A 17,999-nucleotide genomic window follows, 5' to 3' on the forward strand; every position below is an offset into this window, starting at 1 on the left:
CTTGTGATCGTTTTCTCCGATACACCATATAGATCTACAATCTGTCGTACTTTTAAACCGCATAACAGACGGTGTTCTATTGCCTCAGCTGGAATGTCAAAGGATGGACGTCCAGAGCAGGGAACTGCGTCACATGAACTGGAGTGTAGTCGAGTCCGTTCCACCTCTTCTTTGATAATTTCAAAAATAGTTTCATCGATATCGGAGTCTAAAAGGGCCGCCAACATTGTAATTTCTTCCGATAAATCTTCAATTCTCTCTGAAATACGTAATATCTTCGGCAGAATCCATTTCATCGGCAGTAGTAAGCATTTTTCTAATTCATTCTTGTGCTATCGATTCACCAATCAGTAACTAGATGGCGTGTTAGAGCCCACCCTCTCAACTTTGACGAGTGAATGTGACAGTTTTATTTCAAGCCGTATTTCATGACGGTTTGCAGGAATGTTACGGACAAAATGAAATAAATAAATAAGCAACGAAAAACATATTTCGTGACACATGTATTTATTTATGCTCTCATTTCATGACATATTTATTTATTAAGGCTCTCATTTCATGACACATTTATTTATTTATGCTCACATTTCACAGTACTTTTATTTATTTACGCATTTATTTATTTATTTCATTTTGTCCGAAATATTCCTCCATATCCGACTAGCTGCACCGAATGGTGCAGTGTGAGTAATATGGAAAAAGTTGATCCGCTGTGGCAACCCCTAACGGGAGCAGCTGAAAGAAGAGGAGTAAGGTGCAGTTGGAGAGTTCTCATGTCTGGGTGATGTGTCCAAATTCTACTGGGTTCTGTCTGAGGGGAGGCACGCTCTCTTCTGCTATGCAGCACCTGTGTTTTGCTGCATTTTAGTGTCATTTGTGCCGTCCTAAACACTGAAGCTTCCCCTACCTTTCCCACTCCTCTCTTACAGTTAAAATAAAGTGTGAGAGTGCAAACATTAAATAAGAGTTCAGCTTGAGGTCTTTTAACAGTAGAACACTTTTTGAGATTTATTAATCTTAAAATGCCATATTGCAATACGTAAAATCCATCAAAAAAACTCACTGCAAACATTCTTAAACATTCATATTCTAACTTACAAAAATCTTAACACCCTACCCATACAGTTCAGAAAGGCATATGAACAAAAGGCTCATTATGAAATAAATTCTTATACATTCAATGATGTTTATGGAAAAACATAGTTTTGCACTTGGAGTGGTGGAGATAGAAACAGCAATTATTGTTTCTGGACCAGATAATTTTTCACTAAGATGTAGGACTAATATCACTTCTTTCAAACAAATACTGTACTGATCTGTTAGAAGTATTGCTGTTAAAAGTTTAAGTTCAAATTGCTAATATTCCATTTCATTCCATTAAATGTAGGTTCTACTGAAATTATCTTCGAGACTGCCTGACTGCAGTCTCTTCCCTCTGCACCTTATAATTTAATTTTCATGAAGTGCATTCATCATTTTGTCAGTTTTCACTATTCAGCTGCAAATGACACAGTAAAGGAACCAACCATGATGGGAGGCCGGTCTATCCCAGGACACATTCACAACCTCACTTATGACAGCAATTTTTGTTGTTACCAGTTAAGCATAACTACCATTGAAATATGAGAAGACATGCATACTCAACAAAAGATGAGTCCAAGCTATTAGTTATTGATTATTTGATATAATTTTCATCTTAAAAGACACTGGGATCCATGTTCTTTGACAGGGAATGACTATGCCCCGTATGACTTCTTGTTAGTTTTAATTGATGCTAAGCTAAGGAAATGCACTTTGAAGTCCACTATATGGTGAAAAGTATGTGTACACCCGTCCATATTATTGAGTTTAGGTGTTTCAGCCACACACATCATTAACAGGTGCATAAACTCAAATCACATAGCCATGCAATCTCCATTGACAAACACTGGCTGAAGAATGGGTTGTACTCAAGGGTTCAGTGACTTTAAACGTGGGATTGCCATAGGATACCACCTTTGCCACAAGTCAGTACGTGAAGTTTCTGCTCTGCTAGATCTGCCCCAGGCAGCTGTAAGTGTTATTATGTGAAGTGGAAGTACTGAGGAGCAACAACAGCTCAGCACCAAAGTGTAAACCATGCAAACTCACAGTGCTGGCCACCGAGTGTAGAAGTACGAACAAAATATATAAAAATCACCTCTCTTGTGTTGCATCACTCAAAACAGAGTTCCAAACTGCCTGTGTAAGTAACATCAGCACAAGCACTATGCACCAGGAGCTTCGTAAAATGGGTTTCCATGGCTGAGCAGCAGTACACAAGCCTAAGACCTCTATAGGGTATATGCAATGCCAAGAATCAGCTGTGGTGGAGTAAAGCATGTTGCCACTTCACTCTGGAGCTGTGGTAACGTGTTCTCTGGAATGATGAAGCACACTTCACTATCTGGCAGTCTGATGGATGAATCTGGGTTTGAGGATGTTATCTTCTGACCTGCCCTGCATAGTCTGTACTGTAAAATTTGGTGAAGGAAGGATAATGGTCAGTTTTTCAGGGTTTGGGTTAGGCCCCTTGATAACAGTGAAGTCTACAATCTGCAAAAACATTTTGGACAGTTATGCACTTACAACATTGTGGCAACAGATTGGCAAAGGTCCTTTTCCATTCCAGCATGTCTGTGCCCCCCTGCACAAAGCCAGGTTCATAAAGACTTGGAGAAACTCTAATGATGTGGACGGAGCCCTGAAATCAGTCCTATTGAACACCATTGGGATGAATTGGAAAATTGATTGCAAGCTAGGTCTTCTCCTCCAACATCGTTCACTGACCTCACAAATGCTGTTTTGGCTGAATGGGCACAAATTCCTGCAGACAAATTCTAAAATCGTGTGGAAAGCCTTGGCTGAAGAGTGGAGTCTTTTATACTTACAAAGACTTGGTCAACTCCATAGTAATGCCCATGGCTTTGAAATGGGATATCCAACAAGCTCATACAGATGTTATGGTTAGTTATCGGATGTCTACAAAGTTTGGCCATATATAATATAGGTAAATATAAAAGGTGCTATACACACGGTAGATGAATAGATAGAAAAGGTACTGTATAAGAGATTGATTGCTAGATATGAAAAGCACTATGATAGTTAGAGATACATGAGCGAGTGAGTGTGAGGAAAGGCACTATATCATAGACAAATTGACAGATAGAAAAGACAATGTATGATTGATAGACTGATATAAAGACACTTTAACAGGTAGGTGGGAAGATATGTGAAAGGCACTGTATAAGACATTGACATGAAACATACTATATTGAATTCCCATTTTTGACTCACTGTATGACTCTAACTGTATTACTAAATCTGGTCTAAAATTACAAATTGGAACAATTTTACTCTTTTTTTTTTTTGTTTGTTTGTTTTGTTTTTTGTTTTGGTTTTATCTAAAGCCTGATAGTCATGTTTCAGGAAGTGGTGCTGTGTCCTGTTATTGACCTATGTCTGTCCAGTATTTTATGGTGCCTTGTGCCCACTATTACCAGCTCCATGACGCAGAGGTTAATTAAGTAGATCTGAAAACGAATGGCTGGATTTTACCTGGCACAACTCCCAAACCAATTTTAATTTGTTCCATATTTCCACAGTTGGAGACCTGACTGGTTAATCGATGTGCTTAGGGTTCTACAGAGCCAACAGCCTTGTTTTTACAGCTCTTTGACTTAGCTGCTTGGCCACACTCTTTACTCAGAAATGTAAAGAAGTTCACTCACCAGGGCAGTGTATAAAATAATATTTAATTTTGATTATGCCCTTTAGTGCCACTGTTTTCAGCGAGAGTATTAACCACATCAAGGTCTGTGCTGAAAACCAGTCAGTGGCAGATTCTTGTGCTGCACAACAGAAACAAGGGGACCTGTGGTCTTATGCTGCTTTTTTATAAGGGAAAGAAGTAAAGTAAGACATTTGCACTGCATACCAATGAAGTCTTTTGCAACGCTACTTTGTTCTTGGTGCTGGGGTTGTTTGAATTGAATATAATGATCAAGGAAAGGCGCTTCTTTTTATCCTGTTTGTGGGACAGATAAGCTGACAGCTGGAGTGATTTATGCCGGGTTTGGGAAGAGGCCAGGGCGCTGGGGAGAGACAGCAAAGGAGGAGAGTTGTGATTGGATTGCTGTGCACATGCAGCTGCCAGCAGGGCTCGGCTGGAATGTGGAGTCGAGTCTTTCAAAGTTATACATAGATAGAAGCGCGCAGTGTTGAATCTTGAGCCAGCTTCTAATTTCAGCTCCCTGTCTGCTAACCCTGGCTATACTCTTCTGCTGAACCCCTATTGCTACCAGGTGCAAGATTAATGTTACAGGAATTGTGTGTGTAGCTACATGCATGCATGTGTCAAAAGTAACACTGCTATGGTGAAGTGAAAAAGGGAAGGCTATCCTGGTGTGGCAGTTCACAACGGTAAGAAGCTGAGCAGCATGGTGCATACAGTTGGGTGAGTAAGCATGAAGGTGAACAGGAGGAAATCTTGTCTCATTCAAATATCTTTTTCATTCTTTTCAACATAGTTGAGATTTTATTGTTACTGCTATGTGAACATGGGTATATGTCTAATTGTTTTTTACTTTTTTACATGAACGTTTTGTGCCCATTTACTATTCCTTTTGAGGTGTCTGCTAATAAGCTACAAAAGGTTGCTTATTGTAATGGAATATGTTTAACTGCAAATGGAAAAACTTGACGTCATGTGTTGTTTGTAATGCAAAAGGAATTAAATGTAGCATGTATGACTCACTGGTTTCATATGGTAGTATTGTGCAAACACTGCTGTCAGACACTGAAGCAGCACGTAATAAATATTCACTTTTTAGCAGGTGTATGTTAGAATGAGAGAGTCGGATTCTATTTGTGGTAGCCTTTTTTATTGGTAATCTGGAACATACAGCAATTCTGCTTCTGTTAATTTTTGGTTTCCATTGGATATTTCTGATTTACCCATAATTACAGATTCCATGTAAATAAATATATAAAAACATCAGTCATCCAGCCTGTATTTTTATTTTATGATGAGCCTTATTCTAAGGTGCTTTATATAAGCAGCTCCACTTGCTCAGACACATAATTAGTAATGGGTGAAATGGTGTTTATTTTTGAAATCTACTCAAATTATGCCCATTTTTAATAAAAATAAGGTTCAGTATTCAAATGATTAAGTTGCTGGTCCCCATGGGCTAAATAATTCATTCCTTGATTGCAGATCATGGTAGTAGCTAAAATTACACCCATTCCTCATCTAATCTAAAATAAAAACTGAAACTGAATCATCCAGTCCTCATCCAGTTTTGGCAATAACTGCAATGACAGAAACTACATTCACTTCTCATCTTGTCCCAATTCAGTCCTAGTTAACCACTGAAGCAGTTGTTTATTCTTACCAGTCCTAGTAAGCAAGGGAAATTGGGGTTGTCACATTCTGTATGTGCCTGTGGTGTGATTGTGCATGATACACTCAGCCAGGTTTGCGGTTCTGGATTTATTAATTCTAGGGCATCTTGTGTCACTATCCTGTCATATTCAAAGCGTTGTAAACCTTTAGGCTTGCCCATTTCTCACAATGATTTTCACATGTATAATCTTCAAGAGCCATCATGTTTGTGACTAAATGTTATGTAAATACTAGGATGGCACTGTTTGACAGTCTGGCATGCCTAATAAAGTGAAGGCATAGTTTAAAATGATATGTCTATATTCTGAGTCTTTTTACAAAATAATTGCTTGAAGCTGTTTGATAACAAATGAAAATATAGTAGAGTGTAATGTCAGTGTATCCATTGATAACCTACCACAACATAATCAACAGTCTCTAAACTGTTTGACTCAATTCTGGCTTTCCCAAAACATTGGACTTGAGGAAGAATCCAGCTTTAGATAGGGTGCTAACCCATTGCGGGGTGGTCTCACACGCACACACAGTGCCAGTTTGGAGTCACCTGTTTTCATAACACATAGTTTTTAAGGTGTGAAAGGAAATCCCACGCAGACAAAAGAAGAACATGCAGACTCCACACAAGTAACTGCCAGACATGGTTTTCAAATACAGGTTGCTGATTGCATGAATCATTGAAATATTGATTTTGCAATTGTTTGCCTCACGTTGCAGAAATGTTGTCAGTATTTGGAATGATATTGGCCTTTGTTCTGTGGTTTAGCTTTAAAATTCTCCATCATTCACCTTTCGCCTAAGCCTTCTTGGAGATGCTGCAGTTACTCCTAGGTAGTAACCCTGCAACATTAGGGCTTCAGGAAAACTAGACACACAGCAACAGACCAGAAGCATGCTGTTGCTCTTGTGTATGAAATAAACTGTTTATATATCTTCTTAAATACCGCACACTTTTCTTTCAATGCTGGCACGGTAATGTTTTATTTGGATAAGAGAGCTGCAGAATGACAGAACAACACTGAATAGAAAATTGTGGTTTAAGGGAAGAAGCAGGAGTGCTCTATGAGTGGAACTGGAGTTGTTTCGCTGATCAGGTGTGTGTTTTACCTTGCAGCAGTACTTGTACATTTCAAACATTTCATTTCCAAGCCCAAATCCAAGTTAAGACCTGCTTTGCCACAGGCAGTGGGAAAAAAAGGCCAAAATGCCATTTATCACGGCAGCACTCACTCTGAGTCAACTTCATTCATCTCCATCTCTTTCATAATGTATGGTGCCATAAATACATGTAGTCACATTTATTGGCGTCATTGCAGCTTTAAACCTGTTTTAAAAGAATTAAAAAACGGAAAAGGATGACCATCTGATTGTATTGCTTTTAGTCAGACATAAGGCAGAAGCCAAATCTGGATGAGGAGCCAGTGCATCACAAGGCATCAGTTTAAATTATAGCTTCAAAAATGGTAAAGGTAAGAATCATAAAACATAGCATTTATGTTTGATTCCATAGTGATTTGCTATTAAAAGCTACTAATTTATTGCAAATCCTTTAGCAACGATAACCCCAAATATTTAAGGTATGACCACACTATTACATTTTCATTTAAAAATAGCTTTATTAAACTAAAATCTAAAATGGTCTCTGGCAACACTTGTGTTTTCACATTGCTTACGAAAATATTTCTGCTCACACTAAGATAACCAAAAATGCATATGATGTAGCCTTTCACCTATACTGGGAATGCACTGCATTGGCAAAAAAATCCTTGAAGGGATGGTACACCAACAGTCACTGAATTAATAACAAAATTGTAGTCACCGTTAAATCATTTTCTCCTTGCGCATGAATATAGCATTCAAACTGCACAACATACAATACAGGTTAGTAACACAAACACCATGGAAAGCAACTCTTCTGTGTCTGCTGTGTTGGAATATGGATTTCTTCTGTGAAGTGTGACAAATCAGGGAATTAGCCATTGCAATGTGCAGTATTTAATCGGGGAAGGGCTACGTGATAGTCCAATCAGAGTGCGATTAGAGTCTGCATTTTAACAAATCTTCACTTTCACCTATCCACATTACAATGGCAAGCCAACATTTCTAGAAGCTGACGGGTCTGAAGAGTGTGTTCAAAAGTCTCAGTTTTCGTGGTTTGTAAATGCAGGCATAGTTCGGACGAAAGTTGAAAACAGAGACTAACGTCTGTGTTTTTAAATGAAAACATAGTAGTGTGGATACAGCATCAGTTAGCTTGTTACATCTTTACACAAAAATCTTACCCTTCAGTTCTTTATACCACCGCAATTTTCAGGCTATGCTACAATTTTGCTGGACACTCTGAAACTGTTTAGCATTTCATCTTGAACCATTCCTGTGTGCTTTTATTATGCTTAGGTTAAGGTGAAGTTTTTTTGTATTTTGTACTCATAAAATTTGTCTTATCTGTTGCATCTACATAAACAAGCAAAAATCAAACACATTTACATCATATTAAAACAATTCTTTGCTAACTACATCTAGTAGTTGACAAAGGCTTCACCTAGACATATTCACCATACTGTACTTGTGAAGACCAAGACTACTTTGCTATTTGTGATTTTTTTTTTTGGCTAAAAGGGCATATGGCCAAATGGGATGTGGGAGAAAAGAATTTTTGGAGTGGCCTCGAATGTACTTCAGGAAATTATATGTAATGGATAGTGTGATCAGCTGAAATGATTTCTAATGTCACTAATGAACTTTTTTTAAATTTATATTTATCACGCCACTAAACCTGTTGTTGAAGCTGAAATTGTTTTGAACTGCCAAAGTGAAATTGTTTCATTAGTGAGGACCCAAAGAAGTGAGTAGTCAAAAGTTGAGCCAAATTTGTTAAACCAGAAATCAAAAATATCATTCTTCTAAACCAAAACACTGATCAAGAATTAAAGTCATTAAGCGAGAAATGTTGTTTGTAAACCAAAAAAAAAGAAACTTCTAAAGAATTGCAAAACCACACCGCATTTATCTAAAACTCAGAAACCGTGAACAAATTACATAGACATATAGTTGAAGCAAAAAACTTGACAACCCTTAAGAAGTTTCTGGGACAGCTATTAGCTAAACAAAGAAACCTGATGGACTAAATGGTCTCCACTCATTTGTCATTTTTCTTATGTTATGTTTTAATGTTCTTAAGTGACTTGCATGCAAACCTGAAATGATGCGTGAAAGTCAAAACATAACTTGAGAATTCCCACAAAAAACTGAAGTAACTCCCAGCTCATAGCAAAAGTAACTACAGACTTCATCATGCTATGACACAAAAATAGATATGATTCTGTTCCTGTTTAAACAATCAAAATTTATAGAGGAAACATCTGAATTTAGATATTTCTTGTATTTAAATTCCAGGATAGGTTATTATTGATGTGAGTTACTTAATATGTATTATTCTTGCTGCCTCTTCTATTACTGTGAGGTGTGAATACATGGTGGATTCAACAAATATTTTGACCTCTTCAATTTTTATCTTTGTTTCAGCCTTGTACTAAAATCATTTAAATTCATTTTCCCCCATGTCAAGCAACAGAATGACAATGTAAAAGCACACGTCTGTCTGTAACAATTGAATTGAATCAACTACTAAACAGTCCATATGACTGAAGTAGTGGCCTGCACAGATATTGCGCCAGTCATCCTGTCCTATCACTATTGTGCCATCAGCATACTTGATAAATGGATAATGTTCTGATCGGGGTCACTGGTATACAGTGTAAATTGAGAGACAGGACGCAATAATATGGAGCACCTGTGTTTGACTTAGTACTTATTAAAAAACTGTTCTGAACTAGGTTTGTGAACATTTATAAGAAAATCCCAAATTCTTAATGTCATATGGTATATGAATGGAAATTCATAGTAGTCAATTTATCCTTTAATATACGAGGCTGAATCATATTGAATACAGAAACAAATCCTGAAATTATGTTTTCACATAGGATCCAGGCTTCCTAAAAAAAATAAATAAAGTTAAATAAATACATTAATAAATAAAAAGAGTTGATATTTGTAAGATGATCAGCAGCGTGACCTCTGCACTTCTTTGCACAGCAAGCAAATTGATGGTTCTCTTGGGTGGACTGAAGCTGTGCTATTAAGTTGTTCTTCACCAAATGTTCAAAACATTTTATTTGTTTGGAAGAGATGACTACTCAAATATAGACATTCAGACTGCTTGGTTTGGTAGCCTTAGGAACTGAAGTAGTAATTCACAGTTTCCATAACTTGTTAACCACTTAAAAAGTAATTGAAACCTTGGAGAGAGCTGCTTGAAATATGACTTCAGGGACCAACGTGAAATGCCATCTAATCAAACTGCCCTGTTGGTTTTTACCTGGTGCACAAATCTATGCACTTAAGCTTTGCTAAACTCCATCCCAGAAATATTTCTATCGTTTTTCTCAGGTGTCTCTTTTACTTTTTCATTCTTGGTACTAAAGGCCTTGGTTTTAGATCTTGAATACAGCTAATTTAAAACTGCTCTGATTCAATCTCAAACAGGTTGTGGTCCTTTACTGTTGGAAAGGTCACCCTCTTTTAACATCCAATCCTGTGGTAGTTTTTAGAACTTTTACACCAGCTTTAGATTGTTAGCATTTAACCACCTCTTAACTTTTTTCTGTATACATCATTTTATTTTTTAAGAGGATTTGCTTATTTTCCTCTGTAAAACCTGCTTTTCTTTCCACCAAACTCATCCAGAAAGTATGCTGTTTTTCCAAAAGATCTACTTAATATCTCTGATGTTCCATCACTGACGATTTGGGTACACTTTTCTAGTCTTTTTTCTCAGTGATCTTTAACTGGCAGAATAGAGTCGTGCTGCTCACATACTTTATGACAGTAAAAGCCACCTCATCCAGTGTCAGTGAGAACATCAGCACATCAAAGTCAGTGCAGGAGAGGCATTTATTATGGTACAATGTAAATGATGTCATGGTCACACCCAGAGCTGCTGTGCAAAGGGATTTTTAAGCTCCAGAGATATTTCTATAGCATTTGTTCAGTTACTCCACTGGTTGTAGTAATAAATATACCAATGACAGTTCGGTAACATGGATTCCAGTTCCCGTATCATAAGACCTAGGTGTCCAGTTTTTTATAGTTGCATAAATCATTTCTGCTACCACTTCCAAGTCTGTACCTCTGAAATATTAACTATTGTAAAAAATATCTGGTTAAAGTAACCCTGTGAATAGTATAGATAAAGTCTAACAGTAAGTTGTTCAAAGCTCAGAGAGCAGATACGTTCTCTGACAGTGATATTATTGCACCACCTATTATTGACATACAGACAGACTTTACCACCTGCCTGCTTACCAGAAGCTGAGTTCTATCTATTCCATTGCCCGCATTTGAGCTGATATTTATAAAACAAAATTTACTGCTTTCTAGATATTCATAAAACAATTATTTTTATTTTTATTTTATTCATTTTTTACAGCCTTTTAATTGGCCTCTATAGATAATGGAGGTATATTTCGGAGCCTCATTTGTAAAACCTTTGTTGATTAATGCATGAAAATATGTGCACGCCAAAAAAAAAACAGGTTAATGCGTACACAAAAAAAAAAATCTGATGAATAAAACCTGGAATACACACATTTCTTCTGAATGTATCTTTTATATATCAAAATCACCTTGTAAATGTGTGTATTGGATTATGCTTCAAACAGCCCTTCTGAAACATCCTTGCATGAAGCATGCCAGTCAACCTCATACATGAGCAATCATCATGCTGCAGAACTTCACTGGCTGGCAGAGCAGCCTCACACTGAAAGCATCAAGTCATCGCCACTTGCATTCAAGTGTACCTAACTGCACACCTCAACTAAGAGCGCAAGATCATGTGTTGCATTACAGCACTTCTCCTCTGTGTTCTGGGGTTCCAGAAAAGGTGCAGGGCATCAGCGTCTGAGCAGGTAGCCAGGAACATGTAATGACATGATTACTTTTACAATTAGTAGCACAGTCCATATGAAAAACTGAGGGTTCCGACAGTTACCATGTACATTGCCATCACATTCAAAGTAAATCAATCATGGATTGACTCTGAGCATCAATGTTTGTTTGTCTCACCTTGGCATCACAGATGACTTGTAGAGTAATGGAATGTCACCTGCAGGCTCTTCTGTCAGCAGAGAGTTGTGATAGTCCAGGTGTGCCAAGACCAAAGCCTGGACCAAGAGTCCTTATATGCTCTGATCTTGCAGTTGTTGTATAGAGTGAATCTGCAAGGCCCAGAGGAAGTTGCAGCATGGTCACTGAGCATCTCCCTATGGTTGTGTAAAGATTTGGTGGGTTTTAGCGATTTTAAGTCGAGCTCAGCATACATGGGGTGCTCAATTGATAGACAACATGCGATAACAAGGTGGTCCATCTTTGCCAGATTGAGCTGGAAATGGTCTTTCTTAATTCATGTTACAGTATCAGTGAGACATGTACAGATCCTAGCTGATATTGTTTGGTCCTCTGGAGGGAACTACAGGCACAGACAGTTATGTATCAGCATAGCACTGATATGGAAAACCGCAGAAATGGATGAAGGTGAGGCCTAGTGAGGTGGTTTATAGAGAAGAAAGGAGAGGGCCTAACACCAAACCTTGGGACATACCCAAGCTTGACTAATGTACCCTTGACATCATTCCTCTTCCAAAGAGATAGGACTCAAGCCACCTGAGGGCAGTCTCAGTGATGCCAAAGTTTGAGAGTTGTGCAAGGAGGACATATTTTCAGCCACAGTATATAAATCTAAATAGGGAAAGAACTGTGGTGCGGCCAAAATGTCAGCTTTCACTTTTCAGAGGCTTTTGGACATTTCTATGTACGATTTGATAATTCTTGAAGTGACACAGTATGTGATGTCTGTCTTTTACTGCATTCACATCCTATTGAAATTTTTGTAACTGCTGCTTTTGATATCTAACCTTCTCACTTCATTTTGTTCAGGTGATAATTACCAGTCATACTTTAAAAAAAAAATGCAAAGTTCCTGTTGATTGGCTGCTTGGCCGGCACAAAAAAAAACCAAAACAATTCTCCATTTTTTTGGTGAATAAAAAGTAAAAATGTTAAATGTAGCTTATTTTATTTCAAATACAATTCAACAACAAAAATGCATTATCTGGCTGATCTGGTTAATATTATTATTATTTTTTTTTATATTATCAAACAATAAGGTCAGCCCTACATCACTACTCTGGTAATTCAGGCAGCCCTTTTTACTATAAGCTGTTCCTTTGTTATTTTTTGTTCTTCCCATGGCACATGAACACCCATGGCATGTCTATGTGTGTATCTGTGTTATGACAGGAGTCTATGGACAGGATAACTCAAAAGTGAAATACTCAATCTGAATAAAACTCAAGTCAAGTTCAAGTTTATTGTCATGTGGATATAGTACAATGAAATTCTCATTTGCACATCTCCCAATACTAGTTACAAACGTACGCTTATCCATGTTTTACATTTCTAGAAACAAATTGACTTTTAGCAGCATCACAAAAATAGTCTTTTCTGCACAGAATAGAGGTCAAGAGGTTTTTGCCGCTAATACTGATTCTAATAAAAAGGGTCAGTGATTTATGATAACTGATATTAGTGACCAACAAATAACCCCTCCCCCAGGCTAAAAGAAATATGTTAAATACAAAAATATTCAAATTGTTTTATATTTTATAACAATATGCATACAAATTTCATTATTGTAACTATCCACAAAAAGTGTCAAAGTAACATTCAAAATAATCATAAAAAATGAAAGCAGTATATCTCTGATGATCAACTTGCACCAGTGTTCATAGTAATATGTCATCTCTCCTTAACTCAGTCAGTCATACTAAGATGCTTTAAAAGATCCAACTGTACCTGAGAAAGCAAGTCCAATCTGCCAGAATGACTATAGTCATGTCAGACTAACGCCTATAGCAATGAAGTGTTTCATGAGGCTTGTCATAAATCACATATGCTCTACTCTACCAAAAGAACTGAATCCATTAAAGTTTGCATATCGCTCCAGTGGAGCCACAGAGGATGCCATCACCTTGATCCTTTATACAGCCCTAGCCCACCTGGACATCAGGAGCGGGATTTATGTGTAAATGCTATTTATAGACTGTAGGTCTATATTTAACACAATAAGCATTTGTGCAGCTGGATTTTTAACTTCCTGACAAGCAGACCTTAGATGGTTTGAGTAGTTGGCCCCACCTCATCATCCCTCGCTCTCAACACAGGACTACATTCTGAGTCCACTGCTGTACTCCGTCTACACATATGGCTGCACAAAACTCAAGTAATGTCGATGTCAAATTTGCTGATGACACACTTGTGGAAGGCTTGATATTTAACAAAACTGAGCAGGCTTATCTGGATGAAGTGGGGAGTCTGTCACACTGGTGTCAGGAAAACAGCCTGCTCCTGTATGTCAGCAACACAAAGGACTTGATTGAGGTCTTTGGGAGAAAACAGCATAGGCACTGCCATCCCCTCAGTATGAACAAAATGCAGTTGGAGAGTGTGGACAATTCAGATACCTTGGTGTCCACATCGCAGAGGGAGAAACCTGGTCCAAACTCACTGACACAAAGGCAAAGAAGGCATGACATGTTTACTACCTCAGACATTCCAGGGATTTCAGGCTGTCCACACAATTATTGTATTAAAGAACTTCTATACATCCACTATTGAAAGTATTCTGAGAGAAAATATCACTGCCTGGTTTGGGAACAGCATGCAGCACGACTGCAGGGCTCTGTAGAAGAGTGGTGCAGTTAACTGAATACATAACTGGGTGTGTAGACCCTAACTCTGAGGACATTTACTCCAAGCGATGTTGAACCAGGGCAAAGAAAATTATTGATGATACCAGCCATTCTAATATCAGCTTCTTTTCAGTACTGCAGAGCGATAAATGTTACTGCTACATGAAATCCAAATCAGATAGACTGTGGAAGTGCTTCTGTCAAAATTCTATAAGTATGTATTTTTTTTTTATTATTTTATTGATTTTAGTTAGAAACAGATAACATTCCATGCAGTCAAGTCAAAATTTAACAAACCAAAACAAAATTCGCCCCCCATCCAAGAGAAAGAGAGGGGAGACAGCATCCGAAGCTTCTTTATTAAAGGAGCAAGAAAAGAAGGGTATCCTTTTCCCTGAAATGGAAGCTTATTCTAAAGTATTATTGATTAGATTCTGCCATATTTAAAAAAAAAAAAAGTTTTGAACAGATCTTGTAACATATTGTACTGTATATTTAATTTGTATGTGACATAAAATTTTATTTTATATATATATATATTATATATAATAATAGCAGTATAACTCTAAGTTAAATTGTATCAGTATAATTAAATAAGACAATATTCAAAATTGTGAATCATTATTCTTAAATACTGTGCTGTTTACAAATCAATAAATAAGACAATAAAACTCAGTCATTGTAAAGAACACCAAACATGATCCAGGAAAGGGAGGCTAATAACACCATGGAGAGAGAGAAAGAGAGAGAGAGAGAGTGAGAGCACACTCATCTTGTCCTTATAAATGTTGCTCAAAACGCTGAACACCTGCTTACTGGGTACTTTTGATGGTGCACAAGTCAACTTATCGCTTTGACTGAACGGAGAGGATCAAAAAGGCAAATAGCGAAGCAGAGGACTAGACAAGGTGTCGGGTGCGAGGGACTATGGTAACAAGTGCTTTTAAGGTGTTTAAGTAATTAGGAGCGATTTTGTGCGAGTTTCACATACGCACACAGGAGCCTGAAGTGTCCGGGATCCACTTCGCCCTTTGATCATCTCCCTTTCCATACACAGATAATCTCATGTTTTTGATGGGTATATTTTTCCAAGTGAAGGTTGCGTAGTGCAGGAGTCATTAGCGTTGCAACCAAAAAAGCAAAATTCTTAGTAATAGTGAAGCATTCCAACACATGGTAAATACAAATGTATATTTAGTAGCTCTTAGAAGTTTTAGCCTATGTTCAAAAATTTTTGAATATTAACTTATTTTACATATTCAAACCATAGTTTTGTATAATTTGGCAGCCGGAGATAATGTTTTTAGTAATAGTAATATTAATAATTTTGTTATTGGTAGAGAAATACTGTTGAATGCTTCACAGTTTAAACACTAAAATAGTTCATGTCCAATTTTCCCCACCACCCGCCCCTGAATGAAGCTCTTTACCGCACAAGTTCAGAATAGCAACTACTACAAGTGCCTTTCAGTAGTTGTTAATGATAGCATACATCTGCTGTAATATATTAGTAAATTGGTCATGAAAACGGAATAGCAGTTAAAGATAAGGTGCTGAACTGGTAACACTTTTTCAGTTTTGACAAAAATAAAAAGGACAGATGCACATACTATATTTATGTTGCCCATCCAGTTATTTTACAAAACCTACATGTTTGGGATGTGCCAACTCAGACTGCAGACACTAAACTACGATTAGGTGCAATCTTTTTTCATGTGAAAACAAGCAAAGGTAAAGTTACATATAGTCTAAATATTTCTGTTCAATATGTGTGGCGTAACTGCTTCTGAAATGGAAGAGTAGGTTTACTATTGTGTAAAGAGAAGACAAAGCACTGATTGTTTGCTGGCTAGGGTGAAATAGATTCTAGTTAAGCTTTTTATGCTGGCATTGTATACAATATGTACACAATGCATATATTTTATTAATTAAGAACAAATAAGGCTTACCTACTATATGAAATCAGCTGCACTTACTTCAACATTGGGGATCACACCGTTTGAGTGTGCACCGAATCGTGCTCATTTTGTCTAATTCCATCCATCAAAATGCTGTTGCCCAATCGGCGTCACTTCTTCCAGTGCTGATTAAGTTAATGTCCTCTATTATCAGCAGATCAGATATGCCATGTGATTAATCAGTCAGGCTGTTTTACAGATTTAGTAATTCTACTCTTTTTTAAATTTTTTTTGGTACATTGGTCTGCAACATTGTGCTGGTTAAGGCACATTTTTTAGGATATATTCTTCTTTACTGCTTTCTAAGTTGTGAGTGAAATAAAAAAAATTACTAAACGTGAGAAGGTCATTATTTTTTCCATTTCTGTTTATTTTAGAATATATTATTTAGATTGCTAGGCTGCCAATAAAGTTTGAGGACAGCTGGGCTGACATACAATAGAATTACCCAAAACAAGTGTTTACATATTTTAAGAGATACTGACAAGCGTTCTTTACATTATGTAAACATTTTGTAAATTCATCCCTAAATAACTAGTTTTTCTTTTTTAGAGCTTTGTAATGGGTTTCACTCCTTTCTCTGTCCCGCACAGGTAGAGCCTGAATATTTCAGCACTAAAGCTCTAGCCTCAGGTAAACTATTTACTAGCTTTGAACAGTCATGGTCTGTAGCATCTTGAGGACTTTAAAGATGTTAACTGTAAAGACCAGGTGATACAGTATTCTAGGGCTATGTCAGTGTATAAAATGTGACCATTAAAGGGTGTTCAGCAAACCAAGGCTGATGTAATTTTCCTAATCCAGGCACTGTGATTACTTTTATGTACTAAAAATTAACCCAATATATCAGAAAAAACAACCTTTAGTAGTTAATATTTGTCTAGCAGGCTGATTAGGTTCCTACTTGACAATCAGCCTCTGTGAAGAATGGCAAATTGGCTTTCCTCCGGCTTGCACTGTTTTTATTGGTGCGTGACTGGAAGGGACAAGTCAAGTCAGATCAATTTTATTTATAGAGCACATTTAAAACAACAGAAGTTGACCAGTCAGTCCTTCCTACATCCTCCCCAACTCTTCAGGGTTCAGCTGGCTCTACTGCTTATGTAGTTTCCCAAAAAGCGTTCAGAGCAGTTCTGAGGTGTCTCAGGTTTAAGCTACCTTTTTGAATGGCTCGCTGCATGCTTCAGAAATGGAATCTGTGCTGTTATAAATTAGGACACCCTATTAAAAATGTTTTCAACTACATTTTTCCTGCTACTTTGCTGTGGGTTATTTGAGGCACAATATGTCAGGGAATATTAGTACATGGGGACTTTATGTTATAGTAATAAGTTGTATTGGGCACAGTATCCAAAATTACAGGTTTATTCCTCGAACAATTTCAGTTTTAGCATTTTATGACTTCTGGTTCAGGACTCATTGCCTCACTTCTCAGCCATATTTATTATAATATTTCTGATTTTGGTGACAATGCATCTTCTGGTTAACAATTCCTGGTGATCCTTGTTTTCAATGTCACTTAGTGTTGCTAAGAGTTAGGCTACATCCATATCACTAGCCTTTTCACATCATTTACATAAGTGTCTCTGTCTGCACAACAATGATCAAAAATGCATATGATATAGCCATTCGCCTCCCTGGGGCATGTGCATATCACCAGAATCAGAAAGAAAGTGTCCTTCTTGAAGTGATTGTTATGCCACTGGCCATGGGATTTACTGCAAAATGATAGCAACTGGTAAATTATTGTGCCAAATGTTGTGAGAGAATAGTCAATCAGTTCAAAAAGAACATTTCTCAATGCAAGACTGC

At 37.3% G+C, this 17,999-nt stretch overlaps 1 protein-coding gene across 19 annotated transcripts in view; it reads left to right on the forward strand.

Moving 5' to 3' along the window:
• Positions 1 to 17,999, forward strand: part of dtna (dystrobrevin, alpha) — a 480,591-nt gene that overhangs the window by 194,212 nt on the left and 268,380 nt on the right. For 8 of the 19 annotated variants that reach the window (XM_039754472.1, XM_039754481.1, XM_039754475.1 and 5 more), the window contains exon 1: positions 4,220 to 4,474. The exons of 2 other annotated variants lie outside the window; for them this stretch is intronic. In XM_039754472.1, coding sequence (XP_039610406.1) covers positions 4,458 to 4,474 — 17 coding nt within the window. In that variant the 5' untranslated portion in view covers positions 4,220 to 4,457. Of the gene's footprint in view, positions 1 to 4,218; positions 4,475 to 17,999 lie in introns of those variants that run through there. 9 more of the 19 variants (XM_039754479.1, XM_039754473.1, XM_039754483.1 and 6 more) reach the window with 3 other exon arrangements.

Source organism: Polypterus senegalus, chromosome 5 (genome assembly GCF_016835505.1).
Source record: "Polypterus senegalus isolate Bchr_013 chromosome 5, ASM1683550v1, whole genome shotgun sequence".
Lineage (NCBI taxonomy): Eukaryota > Metazoa > Chordata > Cladistia > Polypteriformes > Polypteridae > Polypterus > Polypterus senegalus.